Here is a 21,790-nt window from a genome sequence, read left to right as displayed (position 1 = left end):
CCCAAAGAGAGCTGGGACAGGCTCCAGCAGATCCCTGGGACCCTGGTTAGGAATAAGTGGGTATAGATGATGGATGGATGATCTTGTCATTGTTTTTCCATATGCTTGGGTGATTTGCAATATGTTGCCATCAGGGGTCAGTGTGAATAAACTCACAAACAAACTCTCTTTTTTCCTATTGAACACATGACAGCACTCTAAAACTCTTAAAAATGACCCACTGCAGTTGTGTGTATAAGAAATGTGAAGGAAATAAACTATAAACAAACCTCTGTGAAATACACACAGCAGAGTTTTTCTCATCTTATACCTTTAAATGTACAGGCAACGTTCTAGCAACTATTTCAATAAAGCCTCAAAATAATCTAGAAGTTGAGCTAGTATCATTATTTATTTATTGCCTCATTCAGTCCCAAATAAAACAACAAGCTTCAGAAAGTAACTAAAAAGTTGTATTGTAAAGGGAAAAGGTGTTTTACGGGTCAAAAGTTGGAATCACCCCCATTTTTTCCATTTTTATTGACATTTAAGGATTTGAAGTCGACTGATTAACCTTGAATAGTGCAAAGCAAAGTGTTAAACTACTGGAGGTTTAAAAAAAGGTCACTATAGTGAGCAACAACCATAATGACTCACAAAACAACTACACGAGGAGACAAAAAACATGAACAAAGATATGCAACATGTAAACACAAAGCAAGCAGTAAAAGGAGAAGCACAATGACAACAGATAGATGCAAAAGACCATAAATGTGCACAATAACCCTAAAGAACAAACAAAGCCTGTCTGTCTTTCAGTCTGGTACCTTGCTTCTATTGAGGAGAGTGGACAGTCTTGTAACTCTGAAAAGGTCAATAGTGTGTAAATCTGTCCCAGGTGGTGTACACATCATCACAAATCAATTTCCATCCACATTTGTACAGGAATCGAAGCCCCAGTGTCAGAAACTGTGATTTCCTGTGTCAATTTGTTGAAACTTGGGCGAAATGACCCTTTACAGATGTTTTACTCCTGTAAGTCAACACCGAGGGCACAAACGGTGCTGTGAGGCACTAGCTACATTGCGGAAGGATCATTTCCACCTGACACTCCCTTTCACAACAAGACACCGGGAGTCTGGAGCAGAGACTGCAGGAAGTTTATTAAAAACCATCCGACGTGAGAGGGGGTCCGGGCGGACATGGCCCAGGCCAACATCTCAGTGACAGAGAGCCAGTTCAGGTGTCCCATTTGCCTGGACATCCTGAAGGACCCGGTGTCCATCCCCTGCGGACATACCTACTGCATGGGCTGCGTCAACAACTACTGGGACCAAGCGGAGTCCGGCCAGTTCAGCTGCCCCCAGTGCCGGGAGGCGTTCAGTCCTCGGCCGGTCCTGCGGAGGAACACGGTGCTCGCCGATGTCGTGGACAAACTCAAGCTGAGCGAGGTGGTTGTGGCGCCGGAGCCGTATCTGGGGGGAGTCGGAGAAGTTCCGTGCGACTTCTGCCCCGCGGAGAGCAAGCTGAGGGCGAACAAGTCGTGCCTGGTCTGCCTGGCGTCCTTTTGCGAGCTCCACGTCCTGCCGCACCGGGAGGTCAGCACGCTGCGGCGGCACAAGCTGGTGGACGCCGTGGAGAGTCTAGCGGAGCGGCTGTGCGCCCAGCACCGCCTGGGTCTGGAGCCCCCGGGGAGCGAGCACGATGCGCAGTGGAGCGGGGACTGTGTTCTGTGCGAGGCTGACCAGGAGGACGTGCACGGTGTGGACGCCCAGAGAGCCAGGAGACAGGTACTGACAAACACCGACGCTCTCACAGGATTGTCAAGGGGATGTGTTCGGTCTTTAAAGTGTCTTTAGTGTGGTAAGGATCCAAAGTCAGACCCTCAGGGGTCTATAAAGTTTTGCGTTGACACAATTTAAATGCCATGGATGGAAAGCTCATGATTTCAAAACAGCTAATGAGAAGCCTACAGTCCTAGATCTTAAACCACCTCTTCCAAAAGTAAAGATGCAGAATAAGGTTTATGGGTCTATAGAGGTGTTGGTAAGCTGAAAGTTACAAGAACCTTTCATGAGACTAGTTTGATTGCCCATGAAACTCGCTCCTGTTAGTTAGCAGAGGTGATTTCATGTGTAGGGCAGCACGGTGGTTTAGTGGTCAGCCCTGTTGCCTCGCATCAAGAAGGTTCCTGGTTTGAAACCCATCAGGGACCTTTCTGTGTGGAGTCTGCATGTTCTCCCTGTGCTTGTGTGGGTTTTCTCCAGGTACTCTGGTTTCCTCCCACAGTCCAAAAACATGTATGTCAGGTTGATTGGTGACTCTAAATTGCCCATAGGAGTGAGTGTGAGTGTGTGAGGTTGTTTGTCTCTATGTGGCCCTGTGATGGACTGGGGACCTGTCCAGGGTGGACCCCTGCCTTTCACCCAGAGAGAGCTGGGATAGGCTCCAGCAGATCCCTGTGACCCTGGTTAGGACTAAGGGGGTACAGATAATGGATGGATGGATTTCATGTGTGCATTAGAAGCAAAGCCTCAAATCAAGAGTAAACAATAATCATTTTCAGTTTTCATCATTTCAGCAGACTGCAGACTAAATCCACACCACGTTAAACCTTTTAGATTCTAGATATAGATTACAGTATTTTACAGTAACTATGGGGGACTTACAGTATAAAACCTTTACTGTATAAACAGCTAACAGTGCATAACAAAACCTTTGCAACTTTAACCACATCAATTCATAAGAACGTTTCTTATGTCTGACCGACTCTTTTTGTCTCATCCAAATGTCCCTGTCTGTCCGTCCTTCTGCGGCTCAGCTCCAGCTCCAGGACTGTCAGAGGACAGTCCAGGACAGGATTTGCTGTGGACAGAGAGAGATGGAGGAGTTTCAACAAAGCTTAGAGTCTCTCAAGGTGACACACACACACACACACACACACACACACACACACACAGACAAGATAACCACCTTCTGCCAAGCCAGTTTTCATCTGATGACATATTATAAACACCACTGTGACACTATTACTCTAAGCGATGGTGCTAAGGGATGTCCTGGTACACCTGGAATGTATTAGTTCTGCATGTTCAGGGCTCTTCCTGAGCCAGTAGCCATCATCAATGACTGAACATTTCCTGGGTGACTTGGCACCTGCCTCAAAGCTTCACTAGTCTTTGGACGTTGAGGTCTCATCACTGAGCAAAGCAGTTCATGCTGCACCAGTCATGCCATACTGCACCACTAGTAAACTAGTAAAATGGATGGAAACAGCCTGTAACATCAGGATGTCCGCTTGTCTCTCTATCTCCATCGCTCTCTCTCTCACACACACAAACACACTGCGGCATCAGTTTCCAGTGCATCGCTAATTTAAGGTCTAGTTTCTCTGCCCCCCTTCAGTCTTCCGGGAAAGCTTTATCTTCTCACTCCACTGGTCATTGTTTCCATCCAGCCAGTTTGTCTTCGCTCTAACGTTGTGGAAAACCACTGTATTAGCTCAGTGAAGCAGCAGACTGAAATTGGTCTTTTATCAGACTGGTCCCTAGTAACTATCAGAACATAGACAGTGAATATAGACACTGACAAACATTGAGGTTGTGCTTTAAAATCTCAGAAAAACCCTGGTCCATCTTATTGTGCCAACAGTAAATTATGTCATTATGTGAAAAACAACATGTACTATAACATGCATGAGTGGATGGAAGCACATCTGGACTTTATTCTTTCATGTCTACTTTAGCAGCATTGCACCACCTTTAAAGATTTCTGCTGTGTGTGTGCGTGCGTGTGTGTGTGTGTGTGTGTGTGTGCGTGTGTGTGTGTGTGTGTGTGTGTGTGTGTGTGTTTTCAGGTGTTGGTGTCAGCTGTGGTGGAGGATAGTGAAGCTCTGTTTGCAGACATGGGACTCTGCCTGGAGAAGACCAAGGCAGAGGTGAGGAGCAGGAGCTACAGACGTTCTCAGTCATGTTACCAAACGTTGCAGCATAGTTCCTCAGTTCTCTGAAGAACCATGTCAGCAGCAGCAGCAGTACACAGAAAAGTAGCTGAAGCTATATAATTTAATGTAGAATTACTAATTGTAGTCCTGCTTTAGACAAAATAGTAGCAGTGGTGCAAACAGTAGTACTAAAAAGTACTAAAAAGGTTAATCAGTGGACTTTAACTGCTTAAAAGTTAATAGAAAGTGTGTGTTAAATGCTAACAATGCTAATGAAATAAGTGGCATTTTGGCTCCAGTCTACTAAAACTTTAGTTTCCTAAAATTAGTGCACCTCATAATGAAAATGCAGTTGAAGTCGTCCATATCCCCTGCACAGATCGTTTTACATTGTTGTGTGTAATGTTTGTAAATCAGAGTCATCTGATTCCTACTTGGCACAGCCACACTACACTCATGACACTAGCCTTAGTGAACTGCAGCATCTCCACATGTGCTGCAGGTTCGAGCTACGCTGGAGGCGAAGGAACGAGCGGTGGTGGGGAGGGCCGAGCGCGACGTTGAGATGCTGCAGAAAGACCTGGCGGAGCTGAGAAGGAGAGATGAGGAGATCACTCAGCTGTTGCAGACAGAGGATAACAGCCATTTCCTGCAGGTGGGGAGGCGAGATGGCAGCGTGGCTTTGAAGTGCGAAAAAAAAAATCATCAAACCAGCCCCAATTAATTTTAGCAGCATTGGAAAAAGGAGAAAAATATTCACATTTCTCAAAAAGACTAGTTTGTTAGTTAGAAATGTTATATCATAAAAAAAAATGCATTCAATACACTTAGAAAAATAAGTTAAAATGAGTTACTTGTATTAAACTCATGTTCTAAAGTAAGACTGTTTACTGGTCATGTTGGTGTTTCATTAGTCTAAAGAAATGTCACCATCTTGCTGGCGTCATAGGAAGGTTTTATTTGTTACACAAAGTCTTGGAGGCCAGTATGAAGTAACCCACAGCCATGGTTTCCTGTTCTGCCTGGAGAATTACTGCTCTAACAGGCAGAAGTGACTATGGAGTGGAAGTGGATCATTTAACAACTGCAGGTCTTAACTAATAAATCTCCACCCGTCTAGCACTGCAGCACAGGACGCTTCCGTATCAGACGCTTTTAGCCTCGCTGTCTTGTGACGGTCGCTCTATCAAAGTAATGCAGTTTTTTGCACTTGATATTCTCCCATTATGTCTAATGCATCCTGGAGGCCATAAGAACTCACCAGAGTGCACTTCAAGAAAGCCCCAGGGTGATTAGTCTGTGGGTGAAAGATGGAGGAGAAGGAAGATGAGAGGACAGAATGAGTTTGCTGCCTGAACGCTGTGTTTCACATTCAGTTGTAGACGTAGCTGTAGACGCTCTGGCTGCTTCTATTTTCCACTTTCTCTTAATTTATTCAGGCGGCTCCACTGCAGTGCATCCCTCACAGCACTGCCAGGCACTCCGTAGACCTCAGCCTGCCCACAGAAGCCTTCAGTGGCGCGAGAAGAGCACTGTGCCACCTCCGCAGCACCGTCGAGGAGGTCTGCAGGAAGGAGGTGGACAAGATCAGCCGCGCAGGTATGGCAGACCACCTGCAGTTCAGCAAGACGAACACTAATGATGATGTTCTGTAGACTATGCAGACACTTTACACTTTATAGTGCAAAGGTTCAGCATGGATAAATACTAACTCTGACACACAGGCTGTAAGTGTGTTTAGTTTAACACTATGAATTCTCTTCCAGTTAATGAGAACCACGTCTCTGGTGGAGAGTGTGTGAAAGGTAAGAGTCAGGAACATGACACACAAACACACATCCTCTGTGACAGTGTCAGGGAGGCCCATTTTTACCAGGCTGCAGGTTGTTACGTGACATTGAACACAACGAGGGACAGTGGACGTTTGAATTATTGATGCTGAAGAGGACGGGGAGACTGAGTCTGACACCACACACGCTGGCTCAGCTCCAGTTCTGCTCCATCCAATCACTTCTCTTTAGTTTCATTGGAAGCAACGAAATTCAGCCGCACTTACTTCATTTAAAATGAAACTGTTTTAATGAAGCGATTCAGTGACAGTGTGCAGTTAATGATTCAGTGCAGTACTAGTTGTGGACAACGTCTGTCTATGGAGCTGAAACTGGCTCCAAACAGAGACATGACTGAGAACATTGGTGTTTTTACTTTGGCCACATTATATTGAAGCAGTTTGTTCATCTGTGGGTTTTCCTGACTGACTGTGATTCTTTAGTTTTGTTATTACTGGTATTGTTGAGTTTTCTAAAAAGTTTATCAAATCCCATTCATATCCATTATATTGAGGAGCTGGAAGGAATCTCAGTGTGGGGAACTCCAAACCTCAGAGAACCCAACCATCAGGGCAACAAACCACTAGGGGTAGGTGGGAAAATGTGCGATTTTGTTAATTTCTGGTGAACTGACCCTTTAACTTAAAACTTATAAACCAAAAATTTTGCCGGGTGTTCTTCTGTTTGAAAGGTTTTGTGTTGCTTTCTGTTTCTACTATTTTAAATTCTTTTTTCCCCCCATTTTTTACTCTGCTCCAGCTCCTTCCTTGTTTTTCATCCATACATATTGATCTTCTTTACTTGCAATTCTGCCTTTTCATTTTTCTTTTTCTACTGCACTTTCTCTTTTTGTTTCTGTCTTTTAACGTCTCCCACCTTTTTTAAAGAAAAGTTATTTTAATATTCCAGATAATAACTACACCCGTTCTTCCTGTGCTTGCGTGGGTTTTCTCCAGGTACTCTGGTTTCCTCCCACAGTCCAAAAACATGTATGTCAGGTTGATTGGTGACTCTAAATTGCCCATAGGAGTGAGTGTGAGTGTGTGAGGTTGTTTGTCTCTATGTGGCCCTGTGATGGACTGGGGACCTGTCCAGGGTGGACCCCTGCCTTTCACCCAAAGAGAGCTGGGATAGGCTCCAGCAGGTCCCTGGGACCCTGGTTAGGACTAAGGGGGTATAGATGATGGATGGATGGAATAACTACACCTTGAATCTCCTGTCTTTGTTTTCTCTCTGCAGTGCCAGTGTCGTTCCGTCTGTCGTCTTTGTCTCTGCAGCCTGCGGATCAGAGGATGAGGGTAGCTTTTCTCAGGTGTAAGTACCTCATCTTTCTTTACACAGGTCTGTCTCATACGTGTACATTTTCCTTGATGTAAATCTACCTTTCTTCTTTTGTGTTCTATCCCTTCTTCTTCTTGTACTGTCTACCTCTTCCTTTACAATCTGTACAGTAGAAACCCCCTATCTGTTGACCTTTGCTCAGTTTGCATAGGGAAAAATTGAATTCTTTGCTTATCAACAACCAACTATGTAACACTATTTAAGTAATACTAGGTGGTTTCCAAGTGTTGGTTATTAGCTAAACAACTGCCATCTCAAAACTAAATTCCCTCAGGGACAATAAAGAGACAAGCAACATCCGAACTTTGAATTTTAGTAGTTGGGACGTTGGTGACATGCCACCTCTTTGGGGCTGTAAAAATCTCTTAATCTCTCCTCTTTCTGTCTCCTTCCCTCCAGTTTCATGTCACCTTTCCTTGGACCCTGATACAGCACACCCTACTGTGGTTCTCCTGGAGGGTCCCCAGGGAGCCCACTGTGGCGAGGAGCCCCAGTCCTATCCCCCTCACCCCCTTCGCTTTGATTCAGTGGCCCAGGTCCTGTGCAAGGAGGGCCAGTTTGGTGGTGCCAGCTACTGGGAGGTGGAGTGGAGGGGTGGGGGGTGGATCGACATTGGTGTCACCTATCGTGGGATTGGACGCAAAGGTGGTGGAAAGCCCTGCCTCCTGGGGCGCAACGAGAACTCTTGGAGGCTGAGGTGTACACATGTTGGATACGCAGCCTGGCACAACAACCGTAAGACCACAGTGGCTGCACCACCCTGCCCCAGGATTGGTGTGTTCCTGGAGCGGCAGAAAGGAGCCTTGTCCTTCTACAGTGTGTCGGACACAGTGGTGCTCTTGCACACCTTCCGCTGCCCATTCTCCCAGCCGCTGTACCCGGGCTTCCGCCTGGATCTGGACTCCACCCTGCTCATCTGCTCTCATGAGGGCAGCAATGGAAACCCAGACTAAACATACCCCCCTTCCTCACTCTGGGCCCTTCATTTAACTACTGTACGCAAAAAATGTTACTGAATAGGATGCTGGTGCAGATGTAGCAACAGCAGGAGGAAGCATCACAGCTGGAATAAAACACATTTATTTTTCCATACATGTGTGTTCTTCTGTAGGTGCTCTCCTCCAAAACTTGTCTTAGTAGGAAAACCACAGCTGTTACTATTCACATTGACAATGGCTCCTTTTAATTTAAGTGTTTCACCATCACATTGCGACAAAGCACCAGTAAACAGTATATGAGGATGGAGAAGCAGCTTTTGTTATGTACACCTGAGTGTTTTCTGTCTGTGGCGTGTTCAAGTGTCAAAGTGTAAAACACTGATTTGCTGATGAAAAAGTGACGTGATGGATTGAAACCATTTACCCTCTTGTAGCTTGAAATCTAAGTGTTTTTATTTACTAATCAAGACGAAGGGACACGTGGAGCAGTATGTTCAATTTAACGCAAACATACTATTGTTGACCCACGTTTGTGTTTTACATTATTTTCTTTGTGCTAAAAAAATTTTTTATGGCAAATGTTTTGTACGTTATACAAATGTGAGAGGGCGGTTTTATTATTTAACTTCCCACAGTGACAGGCTGAATGTTTAGTGCCTGTATCTACTTGAATGCAGGCAGGTGTTTCTATATCAAACTCACCGCCAGGTGACATTAGAAACCTCTCTCTGTTTTACCTGAAAAATGCCATATTCCAGTCAAACCATGTACTAGCAATTTAACCTGTCAAAAATTAAGTCCATAACTTACTGAATTTTCATATTGGTTTCTTTAGGGCCTACACAAACAGGGCAAAGTACAATTTCATAGCCATAGATTTTGTGGCACTTTGCATGCTTCCAAATCCAGTCCTGTGATTGTGTCACATCTAACCAATTTCAAATGTATTATTATCACATATTCTCAGTTGGGGTTTGAAACAATGTGACTTTAAACTGTCAGATGGTTGTTAAATGCGAGGAAACACAAAACTTTAACATTATAACTAAGTCGGCCTGTTTCCCTTGTCTCTTGTTTCAGTTTGATTGTAGCATCAAAAGGGGAAAAGGTTGAACTACAGTGTGTTTTCAGAGTTCAAGGTTGACCTCATCTTCCATCTAAATAGATGATAAACTGTAGCCACGGATTTTATTGGGTTATGAAGATGTTTTTGATTGAAATGTCATTTGAAATGATGGTGCTGTTCCAGAGGATAGCTATCTCTTGACAAAGCAGTGAGGCCTTTAAACCAAACCACAAGCAAGTGTAGAAAACCTCTGAATTTGCCAACCTGATTTGATCTTTTTTGCCATGAAGTGCATTATTCCACAAAGACTGTAACAGAGCTGAATTGTCTACACTGGTCTGGAAAACTGTACCTCTTTACTCTTCTTGTTTACTCATCCTGCTTCTGTTGTGTATGGGGGATTGCTGCTTTTTCCAAGGTGGGTTCATTCCCCTTTGGCTTTAAATAAACTCATGTATGAAGGTAAAACTGAGATATTGATTCAACACCAGCAAGCATTTATCCAAGATGTATCATTAGCACAACACTGTTGGGGAAAAATATTATTAGCAATTACATCCTTTTTAGCTTGTCAAATATAGTTTATGCACACATTGTTGCAAAGAGTTATGCAGACCTGACACACTGAAGAAAGAAGGTTAAAAGCACTGTGTCCACGGTGTGAAGAGACACACAAGGTATTGAAAAGAGCGTAGGTTTCTGCAGAAGGAACACACCGCTTACACTCACATTAATATTGCATACTAATATACCTATGTAGATGTAGATTTGAATAGCAGGTTAAGAATGTGTTGTGACTCAAGAGTAATTAGACACTGAAAGCTGAAGGCAGGGAAGAGACTGCACCTCGACACTGCTGAGTGGTGAATAACTCCAAATACAACTGTAGGAATGACAGATAAGACTGAAGCTTCTAACTTCCTAGTTCTCACAACAGGGCACTGGCCCCCAGGGATTGGAGGAGACAAGTGCCAAGGGGCCAGGACTGAGCCTGAGCACCAAGGGAGGGGAGTCAAGTCTAAAACCACGACTTCCCCCACCTGTAGTTAACCAAGATGTTATTTTTTGGCTAACATATAATATCATGTTTTTCCTTTGTTTTGCATCTCTTTCTTGCGAGGTTGGTTGCAGCTAACTGCTTGCAGACTGTGATTTTCTGACCAAGAAAGGGTCCTTGTACAAGAGTTTGGAATTTCAGTTAACTCTTAACCAGAACAACTTCTCCTCTGCTAATTTCCAATAAGCGAATATGCTTAAAACACTGGACATAAATACTGCCTATTCAGTTGCTATCAGTCACTTTATGTTAGCTTGAGAACTTTAATTTAATAGTAAATCAAATTCAACAAGTTTGTTTAACTAACATATTGCAAACATAAACTAAATAGAAATAAATGACATGTTAATGTTCAATCTACTACTCATGTTTGCTGTCATTCAATCAAATAACACTTTTTACTGAAACACTGTACATGCAAATATTAAGATTTAAGTGCATTTTATCCGATTTCGCGCCATATTTCAGCCTGTCAGTCAGAACTGAGGGACCCACGCTCCCATTTTTAACAGCATGCGGAAACGTTATCACGTGACCCGCTTCAACATAAACAGGCGTCATGTGATTTGCGGTGAGTTTTCCAACATGGCGAGCGGGCTACAGCAGCTGTGTGTGTTTCTCCTCTTCGTCGTCGGTGAAGTTTTAAGTTTTCCCGTCAACCAGGGAGCAAAACCCGCCGTCAGCTGCGGGTACGAGGTTAGTTGCGTTTAAAGTTTTGCGGTTCATTTTGCGTGTTGAACATCAGTGTGAGTTACTTTTAGTTTGAACGAGGAAGTTATTAGTTTCGGTAGGTTTGGTTTCTGTGCGTTTCTTAACGTTATTAACTAACAAGTTTTATTGACTTTGTACCTTCCTTGGTGTTGGAGTAGTGTGGCACGACGGAAGTAAAACTCTCAGAGACAGTGCAGATGCTAATTTTCTGAAAATACAGAAGGCAGATGGGAAAAGCCAAATGTCAGTAAGTGCTGAGCAAGTAAAAAAAAAAAAGAAACGTCAGGTGATGGAGCAGACAGGGGACGTTGTTAAAGGCGCAGGCAAATGTGGCCTCAGCTACAGGTGAGATAAAGAGGCAGGTTATAGCTCAAATAACCTTGATGTTAATTATGGCTATACTTTTGAATAGATATCACATTTGCCTCCCACAGCGTGTTAACACTTGCTTTGGAAACTAGTTACTCTGCTGTCAAAAGAAACATTCAGTAAAGTAGCTGATGTCACTGGCCAACTGATAAACGCAATATGTCAGCTCCAAAGACCAGAGTTCAGTCATACCTCGATATGTAACAGATGTCATGAGTGCTGTGGTGGACTGAGAGTCCTCTACTGGCCACAGCTTCCAAATAAAGTGCTTCTGGACCTGAATATTAACTTTGGCACATGTGTGGGCAACTCAACAGATGGTGTCGCTGATGTGCAGGGACAGTTTAGGGGGTTTTCCACACGAGCAGACGCAACGGGCAGTGCTGTTTTCACTTCTTAATGATAGAGCAGAAGTGGGAAGAGAAGAGTCAGGACAAGCATCACAGACGACTGTGCCCAATAGAGCCCACTAGGTGGTGGGCTAAGGATCAGGCACTAAGTAAAGTGTTTGGGTGCTTTGGGAGTCCTCAAGGAGGCTTATGACTTTAGACACCATTGTAGATGAAGGGCCAAGGCAAAGGGATCCATAGACAGTGCTCACTGCTCAACTCTTCTTTAACACTGTGTGTGTTTGTGTGTGTGTGTGTGTGTGTGTGTGCATGCAGTCATGTCATGCCACAAAGCCCGACATGCTAAATGTCCACCTGGTGCCTCACACACATGATGATGTCGGCTGGCTCAAGACCGTGGATCAGTACTACTATGGAGGTCAGTTTCTAACTTAGATTTCTTTGAATGTTTTTTGTTTTGTTTTCTGGCATCACCCATACACAGATAAACGTTCACTACTGCAGAAGTTACTTTACACATATTTCTCCAATATAGAGATACGTGTTACAGGTTACAAATATGCTCATTAAATAAACTATCTTCTCCTGAAAGCACGGTGGGTTAGTGGTCAGCACTGTTGCCTCACAGCAAGAAGGTTCCTGGTTTGAAACCCATCAGGGGACTTTCTGTGTGGAGTCTGCATGTTCTCCCTGTGCTTGTGTGGGTTTTCTCCAGGTACTCTGGTTTCCTCCCACAGTCCAAAAACATGTATGTCAGGTTGATTGGTGACTCTAAATTGCCCATAGGAGTGAGTGTGAGTGTGTGAGGTTGTTTGTCTCTATGTGGCCCTGTGATGGACTGGGGACCTGTCCAAGGTGGACCCCTGCCTTTCAGCATCACATGTCTTTTTATAGTGAGAATGGTTGTGTGTTTTGCAGGTGACAATCGTCTTCTGACCTGAGTGTTATTTTATGTGCGACTGTGTAAGCAGTGATTACATACACTTTAGAATAATATCAGAATTTGTTTTATTAGCCTGCAAGCATACAACTGTGTCTTATTGTTAGCTGGATGGTGCTTAGTGTGTACATGCAGTTCTCATACATTGTTTTCTATTATACAGCTGTGCAGTTACTTGTTACCTTTTACACACACATATTTTAACTTTTATTTACATTGATTAATGACTCTTGAGACGCAGCGTCTCATTTTTCTGAACAGCTACAGCAGAAATGCTATAGAGAAAGTTTAGCTAGACAGATGAAAGAGTTTAGATTCTACAAGGAAGACTGTGTTTTCAGATTAGACTTTTGTCTGTTATATATATATACATGTGTGTGTGTGTAGACCGTAATGACATCCAGCACGCTGGGGTGCAGTACATCCTGGACTCAGTGGTGGACCAGCTGATAAAGAATCCAGACAGGCGGTTTATCTATGTGGAGACAGCCTTCTTCTATCGCTGGTGGAAACAGCAGAGCTCTGCCACGCAGCAGACGGTCAAACAGCTGGTTGATGAAGGTACATGAACAAATACTGCACCGATCGTACATCTGCACTGCAGAAGCTTCAGTCCATGACTTTCCTAAACACTTGTCCCTGCTCCCCCCTCCTTCCAGGCCGTCTGGAGTTTGTGAATGGGGGCTGGTGTATGAGCGATGAAGCCACCACCCACTACAGTGCTGTTATTGACCAGATGACTATTGGTCTGAGGTTCCTTAATGAGACATTCGGGCCTTGTGGTCGCCCCCGTGTTGCCTGGCACATCGACCCCTTTGGCCATGCCCGTGAACACGCCTCCATGTTTGCACAGGTAGCACAGCTGTTTTGTTTGAAGTGCTAAGCTAGGCTTGTTAGATTCATATTCGCTGTACAGACCAGAGATTGGTGCCATCATCTCATCTAACTCTCAAAAAGAAAGCTAATATGCGTTCCCAAAATATGAAACTGTTCCTTTTAATTTTGATTTTGCTTCAGCTTTAAAAATTACTATACAGATAAGTGCCTTTAGATTTACACAACTTCTCTGAGCTTTATAGCCATAGCTTTTGTTTTGTTCCAGATGGGGTATGATGGCCTCTTCTTTGGTCGTCTGGACTACCAGGACCGGGCTCACAGAATGAGAGAGAAGGAGCAGGAGCTCCTCTGGAGGGCGTCCGACAGCCTCACACCCCCGATGGCTGACCTGTTCACCGGTAACATAGAGACACGCATGCACAAATACTACATCTCTTCTGGGTCTGTTCTTAAAAGGAACAACTCATTCGAAATATAGAACAAAATATTTTTACAGTTTATGGTCAAACGTGAGTTAGGGTGAGTGATGGAGCGTAGTTTTTACAATTTGGGTTAACAGACTTTTGTATGTTTGTCCTCTACCTTCCTGCCCAACAGGGATCCTTCCCAATGGTTACAACCCCCCTGAGGGTTTCTGCTGGGACCAGTTCTGTGATGACCCACCGATCAGAGATGATCCTGACCTGGAGGACTATAATGTTGATGATGTGGTTAAGCGCTTCCTCGCCATCGCCAAAAATCAGGTTCGACACACACACATCCATCAGCTCACCTAATGATAAAAATACATATGTCATAGGGAAATTTATAAAGTCTATCGTAGATTCTTTAACAAACAGACTCAGAGGACGAACTCCGGCAGGTTATATGGAAATTTTATTTGCAAGGAATGACGGTCATATAAGCAGCTTGGTACAGCATGAGAGTCACTGGCTGGTAGCTGCCCAGCACATCATTTTTAATGGTATGATACAATTTCTGTCATGTGAACAGAAAGGGGAGGCAATTTCCCACTGACAAGACATCAAGACCCTTTTAAAAAAAGTAAAGGTTAGAGCAAACTGTTATGCGTCAGTAGGTCCTATTCAGACTAGAGTGAAGTGGATTAGATCACAGGAAGGTAAAACATTTTCAATATGATGACTGATGTCAGGCTGACCATAGAGTCCTGTGTCCAAAGATATGAATCATCAGTTATTCAATTTCATTACTTTTGATAGACTTGCCAGAAATGGATTCATGATGGGCCGTACTCTGAGTTTGGTTACGTCTGTGTAACCACTGATTCCTCCTCTCTCAGGCTACAGTGTATAAGACGAATCACATAATCATGACCATGGGCTCAGATTTCCAGTATGAGAATGCCAACCTGTGGTACAAGAACCTGGACAAGTTGATCCACTACGTCAACGCCCTGCAGGCAAAAGGCAGCAAAGTCAACGTGCTGTATTCCACCCCCTCCTGCTACCTCCAAGAGCTGCACAGAGCAAACCTCACCTGGTAGTGTGAACTTTAAACAAGCAGGGGATGTGTCCTGTTAGCAGAATCAGACCCAGAATTACAGAATAAAGAGCTGGTTTGTGAACGTTTGCCTCAACTTCAGATGTATCTACCTTCAGGGCTTTGAAGACGGATGACTTCTTCCCATATGCAGATGATGCTCATGATTTCTGGACCGGCTACTTTACCAGCCGACCAGCACTGAAACGTTATGAGAGGATCAGCAACGGCAATCTGCAGGTCGTCCAAGCTTCCTTGGCTTACTTGAAATGCGGGTCACTGTGTATTTAAAGACACAACACACAATACACTGCATAGTCAGAGTTTAAAATATCACATTGTCAAAGTTGCTTTACCTTGTTTTTGTTGGTATGCAGAGAAAATTAAGAGGCCATTGAAAGACATCTGGAGTGAAGCTCAACTAAGACTATTAACATGTTACCATGAGACCATCATGTTATTTAGTATGTAACGTTTAACTATACATTAGCACTGGGACGGTTAATAACTAATAGCTCAGTGAGCTAACATAAATATTAATTTAGCCCAGTTAGCATGTTAATATGCTAACCTAGCGTGCTGATATATAATATGACCTGCTGTGTCGTGTAACAGTAAAAATATGGAATCATTAGTATAATATCATTGTGTTAGCATAAACCTGGGGATTCTGCTACTGTGCCAACTTTTTCACCTGATTTATATGTTTCTTTTCAGATCTGTAACCAGTTAGAGGTCCTTGGTGGCCCCGTCTCCAGGAAGGGACCCTTTGGGGAGGGCGACAGTCAAACCATGAGTGGGAATTTATTTTTTTTATTTTTTTTTTTATTATACATTTAAATTAGAAAAGAATATCTGAATAATTCATCACATAGATCCTAAAAGTTAATCTGTCATAATTCTCAATGTTCCAGTGGGCTAATTACTAATAGATGAGTTAATAATTGATAATATGACTGGAGACCAGTTAGATGACACTCTGACAGCCGCTTGTTTGTGCTTTCATTGGCAGAGAAAGCCATGGCTGTGGCTCAGCACCATGACGCAGTGTCGGGCACAGAGAAGCAACACGTAGCAAATGACTATGCCAGGAAGTTGGCTGAGGGCTGGCAACACTGTCAGGTATTTCAAGCTGTACATAGGAACATGTCAGAAACATATTTGGTAGAAGGTGTTTCCAATAAAGCCGTGTACATTATGGCACCTGAAATGCATTGCTTTGCTGAAGCCTCTTGTACTATGACTGTTTGTTTTTTTTATGTCCATTGGTTTACCTTTAAGTGTTATTATGGAGACCACCTGCTAATTCTAACCTTTGTCTCTCTCAGGTTGTGGTCAGTAACAGTCTGGCTGGTCTGAGCAGCTCATCTGCTGAGCGAATCTACTGTGATAACCTCAACGTTAGTGTGTGCCCTCTCACAGAGTCCAGCAAAAAGGTGACTCTCAAACACATATAAAAACTTAGCTTGCTGTTATTGTGGGGGTCCGTCCATTTGAGTTTTTCCTAACTTTCAGAACACAATATTAACGTAACTTCTTTCTAACCGTAATCATAAACGCAGGGAAAAGCCTGGTAAAACTAGTCGCTACTACTCTTCTTGAGTGATGCTCAACCTCAGCCCTGTTTCTGTCTCTGCTTCAGTTCTCAGTGAACGTGTACAACCCTCTTGCTCAGCCCGTCAACTGGGCAGTCCGGCTGCCAGTGAATGGAACCGCATACTCTGTGTCTGATGCTAAAGGAAGGTCTGTGGACTGCCAGGTCGGTGTGTGTGTGTGCGCTGCAGCGTTAGGTGTGAAATAATCTACAACAACCTGTCACACACTGATAATGTATATTATACCAATCAGCCACTGGTCTGCATTTATTCTTTTATTTGGTAAGTGGATCACCCAGGTTTTATGACAGCTTGTTAAAATGCTGCTGTTATCGGTTTTTTTATATTGTAGGGCAATACACTTGAGATAATTATTTATGGATGGAAGAAATTTTGTGTCCACTTTTATTTAGAGTAATCACAAGGTCCAATAACTTTTATAGTCAAGGAAAATAAAGGTTTTTATGGTGACACTGAAACATAGATCCATATAAAATATCTAGTATATCTCAAAAATACAGTAATTTGTTCAGATCTTCTTCAGATGTTGTACTAGCAGCAGTAGTAATATTTCTGATAACATGATTTTATAAAATATTTCCAGTTTAGTAGAATTCAGATCATCCTTTTAGTCTCAGTTGGTTGTCTGTGTTGTTTGTTAAATGTGTAAACCCTTTTAATATAAACCAAAGAGACATAAGCAGGTAACAGTTTCTCTGCATTTCTGTTCCAGGTGGTTCCAGTGTCTAGAGCCACTCAGAACGTGAGGAGGAACCGAGGCTTCGCTGTCAACGAGCTGGTGTTCCAGGTTCAGGCTCCTCCTCTGGGCTACACCATCTACTTTGTGTCCCTGCGTCAGGATGGGCCTCCACCTGCTTCCACACAGCCCCGCCCACCCACAGTGATCAAGAACAAGGTCTTACTGCAGCATCATCAATAATACTGATCCTATGCACCTTGTACATGTTAATTGTACCTGTATGTGTTTTCTAAACATTATACACATGACAAAGTACAGAAAATTGAATATTTGTGTTTATGTGCTCCAGTTTCTACAAGTGACCTTTGACCCTGACACGGGCCTCTTGAGCAGTCTCAGCAATCTGGAGACGAAGCAGACTATCAAACTGACACAAAACTTCTACTGGTTAGAAACCACAATGTTACACACATTTTATCATGAGCCAGCACACCTGAAAACAACTGCTGTTGAATGCACTCGTGTTTGTGTATCGCATTTTCCAGGTACAACGCGAGTGACGGTAAAAATATGGATAGTAGTCAGCCTTCAGGAGCATACATCTTCAGACCCAACTCTTCTACACCTTTTGGTATCAGCAGGACGGCCAAGACCGAGACTGTTCAGGTAGAGTGAGCAGCACCAAGCTATGTTCACATTCAGCTTCGTCATGATGCCGTAATTCCTCTTCCTAAGTCCAACATCCTGAAATGACACAGTGGTTTTAAAGACCGAAATATAAATGTGGTTTTTTTGTAAGTTTTAATAATGGAAGTTGCGTAGAAAATATAATAATTATTAATCATTTAGTATATGTCTCCCCCCAGACGTCGGTGGTGCAGGAGGTCCGACAGTGGTTTGCACCCTGGGTGTCTCAGGTTGTGCGACTCTACACTGACAGCAGAACTCTGGAGCTGGAGTGGACAGTCGGCCCTGTGCCCATAGAGTGAGTGTGTACTTTTAGCCAAATAGAAACAGTGCTCACTCATATATTTTTGACTTTTATTGTTTATGACCCTTTTTCCTTCATACTTCTAAACCTCTCTCTCTCTCTAATTCACCAATCAGTGACCACCTGGGGAAGGAGGTGATCACTCGTCTGGACACGAGCATCAAAACCTCAGAAATTTTCTACACCGACTCCAACGGCAGAGAGGTGTTGCAGAGAAGGTAAGCAGGCCGTCTGCAGATTAGAGTTTGAGTCTTACTACACTAAACCACAGAAGAAGAAAATTGTTATTATATTTTATTATACAGATATTTTAATATGTTTTGCAGAAACTGTTGTTTCAGAAACATCATCTGGCAAATTTGAGTTTGTGCCAGATTGTTCTAGTGTGAAATGTGAAGATGGAAACTTTGGGATCTGACTGCTTGGTATTAATTGTGTTTTCATGAACTTCCTGTGTCTAATAAAGTCACTGATGTAGCTGTGTGTTGTTGATTCTCACAGGAAAGACTTCCGGCCCACGTGGCAGCTGAAGCAGTCAGAGCCCATCGCTGGAAACTACTACCCAATCAACTCCCGTGCTTTTATCAAGGTGTGCTTAGTTTTAGAAAGACCACTTTCTCCAAAATGAAAACATATTCAGTGCGTTATACTTTTTGGAAACATTCTCACAATTAGAATTTTTTCTCTTTGTGTGTCTTTTCAGGATGATGAGGACCAGCTCACTGTGGTGACCGATCGCTCCCAAGGAGGAGCAAGCATCCAAAATGGCTCTCTAGAGATCATGGTGAGACGCAGACACACAATCACAGCCCAAACACACGTAGGCTTAAGTCCTACTTCACACTGCAGGTTAATCCTCCAATTTCAGGTACTTAACCTAGACCAGCTCTGACACACACTGCACCCTCTTTTCTTTCTCACACACATTCCCCTCACAGCTCCACCGCCGACTCCTGTATGATGACTTTCGTGGCGTTGGTGAGCCTCTCAACGAGATCTCCAGCATCTTCCCAGAGGGGTTGGTGGTCCGCGGACGCCTCCTGCTCTCCCTTGACCGCCCGCCCACCGCTGCTGACACACACCGCCCCCTGGCACAGCAGGTGGTACTGCAACCACTGCTGACATTCACTGATGGAGAACTGAACTCAAACACTCGACTGGAGGTGAGTGAGGAGCAGGAACATGATAAATTACATTTGTAGAATAATGTAGAAATCCCAGTTCTGTCCTGTTTTGAGGTTCAGAGCATTTCACTACATTTCAGGAGAGCTGAGCTGTGTTGCTGTCAGCTGTAGTTGACACTATTTCCTGTAATCAGAAACACATTTGAGCCCTGTGGAGAAAATTACTAGTCGAGTTATTAGTCAAAATTAGCGACAATATGACCAAAATTAATGCAGGTCAATCAATAAAACAGCCTGTAAGTTTTAAATGGTTTTGTCCAGTCAGCCAGTTACGGACGCACCATGTGGCCTGTGTGACCAGAAAGAATGTCTGTATGTTTGTCTGTAGTTCTCGGGGCTTCAGGCTGCGCTGCCCCCTGCTGTTCACCTGCTCACACTGACACAGTGGGACAAAGACAAAGTGCTGCTGAGACTGGAGCACCAGTTCCAGAGCTGGGAGAGCAAACGGAACTCAAAGCCCGTCACCGTCAACCTGCAGGTCAGACATTCAGAAACGCACATCTGGTGGAGGATTAGCGGACCACCCGAAAACTGTAGGTTAAAACCATTTTCATTAAGCTCAAACATTAAACATCTCCTCTCTCTCTCTGTGTAGAAGCTGTTTTCCACTCTGGACGTGTTGGGCGCGTCTGAGCTGAACCTCTCAGCCAATCAGTGGAAAGATGAGATGAGTCGCTTTGACTGGACGCCACAGACAGGTACAGGACACCCACACCTGTAATTAACTTTATTACAAAGGCTCTTTAACCCAACAGAACGAGTAAATGAATGTTTGGGGTTCTGAGGCCATAACTAGGTAAAGAAGATGGAGAAAAGATTCATTTCAAAAAGGTTTTTAGTCAAAGGAAATGAAAGTGTATGTTACAGTATAAATCTATATTTGAAACACAGCAAGAAATCACAACCCAGTAAACTAACCCTGACCCCTAACCCACCACTGGAGGAGGAGACACACCAGGAGAAAACCTGCACTTTGTTAAGCAGATGAGTGAAAACCAGTGGACACCAGTCAGCCAAATGCTGATGAATCTGCCTCATCTGTTAGAGCTCTGGCAGATCACCAGCAGCGGCTTCCTGCCCGTTACTGATGGACCGCTTGGCTCGTAGGTGTGGGTCGTGTTCAGTCTGAACAGCAGAGGAAGGAGAGGAGGCTGAACACAGAAACCCACTGGCACCATTTAATTCTATGAGGGTGATAATCACTTATCTATTGCAATCAGCTTAACTGTATAACAATTTCTCTGCAGAGACTAATTAAACAGGCAATGTAATATAATGAGTCATGAATGCATTATTATGGTTCATAGTTTTAATTGTAAACCACAGGATATTTAAGGGATTTAACAAGAATCCTTATATACCAGGATGATCACAGTGTTGGTTATCTGTAGAAGCAATGGGCCTGTTCATGGTCATTTTGGTCATGTTTACCTGCTGTACCTGCTTTTACAGATGAGAAGCCTCTTCTGAAGACTTTTGAAGACCACTCCGACTGGGAGGTGACCTTGAGGCCAATGGAGATCCGAACCTTCCTGCTCCGAGTCAGACTCAGATAGTCAACCACATGCCCCCGATTTCACAAGATGTCACAGGTAAATTAGCAGTGTGATATCCAATGAAAAACCAGTGACATTCCTGGAGCCGCCTGCTGGTGTTTGATTTGATCAGGTGAGAATTGTTTCTGTCACAACTGGAAAGGGTTTCTCTTTACACAGAATAAGAAGCGACAGCGCGCACTACACTATCGGATCAATTGGTGAAACATGTTTGTATCAGAGAAATTAACTTTATGATTTGGAAACCTACAATGTGACACTCTGAACAGTCTGTATGGAATTTGCTGAAGCTGCCTTTTGTAAACTGACCTTTAGAGTATTCATCAGCCCAAAAACTGACAGAAACCTCTGTTATTTACTAACTGATGCCCTGACTGCATGATGTGTGCGATAAGTGTACCATTTTGTATTTGTGCCATTGTGTACATACTCTGAAAATGATTTTATACTGATCAAGCACCTGATAATAAATAAATGAATGAATGAATCATTCACTTTGTGTTAATGATAGTGATACTGTGCATAGTCAGGCTCTTCAGAACAGGTAGTGTACCACAGCTTTTTAAAAACAAAAGTTGAGATTTCTGCAGTTATCTTTCACTGTCAACTCCAGCACTTGTGAAATTGGAAAATGTTAATTAAAAGCCTCAGAGATGAGGTTTGGAAATTAAATTTTACAGCTGCCATTAAAGTTAAATGCCTGTGGTGTTACTGTACTAGCAGCTGTTTTGGCCCACACATGCAGTTTTCATCGCATCTTTGCAATTCTGAACCAATCCATTAGTCAAGGAGTCAAGCTTATAAATAAAGTTGGTTAATTATCAACTATTCAGTAAACTCTTAACAGTTAGTTGGATTTTATAGCACCAATATTTTTGTAGACATTTGACCTTTGACATGACTG

At 43.4% G+C, this 21,790-nt stretch overlaps 2 protein-coding genes across 3 annotated transcripts; both read left to right on the top strand.

Annotated features, from left to right (window-relative positions):
* Positions 1 to 1,058: 1,058 nt before the first annotated feature.
* LOC113128762 (E3 ubiquitin/ISG15 ligase TRIM25-like) lies at positions 1,059 to 10,127 on the top strand. Of its 2 annotated transcripts, none has more exons than XM_026304305.1 (9): positions 1,059 to 1,769; positions 2,807 to 2,896; positions 3,836 to 3,916; positions 4,425 to 4,577; positions 5,362 to 5,521; positions 5,689 to 5,727; positions 6,266 to 6,340; positions 6,991 to 7,065; positions 7,492 to 10,127. In XM_026304305.1, exons 1-9 carry the CDS (start codon positions 1,182 to 1,184, stop codon positions 8,043 to 8,045), a joined length of 1,815 nt encoding a protein of 604 aa, XP_026160090.1. In that variant the 5' UTR covers positions 1,059 to 1,181; the 3' UTR covers positions 8,046 to 10,127. The 2 variants fall into 2 exon arrangements, with proteins under 2 accessions (XP_026160090.1, XP_026160089.1); XM_026304304.1 differs by having other exon boundaries at positions 2,801 to 2,896.
* Positions 10,128 to 10,718: 591 nt separating this feature from the next.
* man2b1 (mannosidase, alpha, class 2B, member 1) lies at positions 10,719 to 21,373 on the top strand. The gene is made up of 23 exons (XM_026303397.1): positions 10,719 to 10,849; positions 11,899 to 12,001; positions 12,911 to 13,084; positions 13,183 to 13,376; positions 13,626 to 13,758; positions 13,958 to 14,103; positions 14,661 to 14,860; positions 14,980 to 15,100; positions 15,578 to 15,656; positions 15,873 to 15,982; positions 16,189 to 16,296; positions 16,503 to 16,619; positions 17,189 to 17,371; positions 17,505 to 17,602; positions 17,701 to 17,821; positions 18,022 to 18,140; positions 18,263 to 18,364; positions 18,648 to 18,735; positions 18,850 to 18,930; positions 19,085 to 19,309; positions 19,659 to 19,808; positions 19,926 to 20,028; positions 20,783 to 21,373. Exons 1-23 carry the CDS (start codon positions 10,739 to 10,741, stop codon positions 20,884 to 20,886), a joined length of 2,970 nt encoding a protein of 989 aa, XP_026159182.1. The 5' UTR covers positions 10,719 to 10,738; the 3' UTR covers positions 20,887 to 21,373.
* Positions 21,374 to 21,790: the final 417 nt, after the last annotated feature.

The sequence above is a fragment of the Mastacembelus armatus genome, chromosome 1 (assembly GCF_900324485.2).
Source record: "Mastacembelus armatus chromosome 1, fMasArm1.2, whole genome shotgun sequence".
Lineage (NCBI taxonomy): Eukaryota > Metazoa > Chordata > Actinopteri > Synbranchiformes > Mastacembelidae > Mastacembelus > Mastacembelus armatus.
Note: the sequence above shows the minus strand (reverse complement) of the source record. Positions and strands in the feature narration are given on the sequence as shown.

Excerpts from the sequence above, each read along its gene's own strand:
- LOC113128762 (XM_026304304.1), top strand. The coding sequence starts at position 1,182 with ATGGCCCAGGCCAACATCTCAGTGACAGAGAGCCAGTTCAGGTGTCCC. Across the intron at positions 3,917-4,424 it reads TGGAGAAGACCAAGGCAGAG|GTTCGAGCTACGCTGGAGGC; the intron begins GTGAGGAGCAGG and ends CATGTGCTGCAG. Across the intron at positions 4,578-5,361 it reads ATAACAGCCATTTCCTGCAG|GCGGCTCCACTGCAGTGCAT; the intron begins GTGGGGAGGCGA and ends TAATTTATTCAG.
- man2b1 (XM_026303397.1), top strand. The coding sequence starts at position 10,739 with ATGGCGAGCGGGCTACAGCAGCTGTGTGTGTTTCTCCTCTTCGTCGTC. Across the intron at positions 13,085-13,182 it reads CAAACAGCTGGTTGATGAAG|GCCGTCTGGAGTTTGTGAAT; the intron begins GTACATGAACAA and ends CCCTCCTTCCAG. Across the intron at positions 15,983-16,188 it reads AGGGCTGGCAACACTGTCAG|GTTGTGGTCAGTAACAGTCT; the intron begins GTATTTCAAGCT and ends TGTCTCTCTCAG.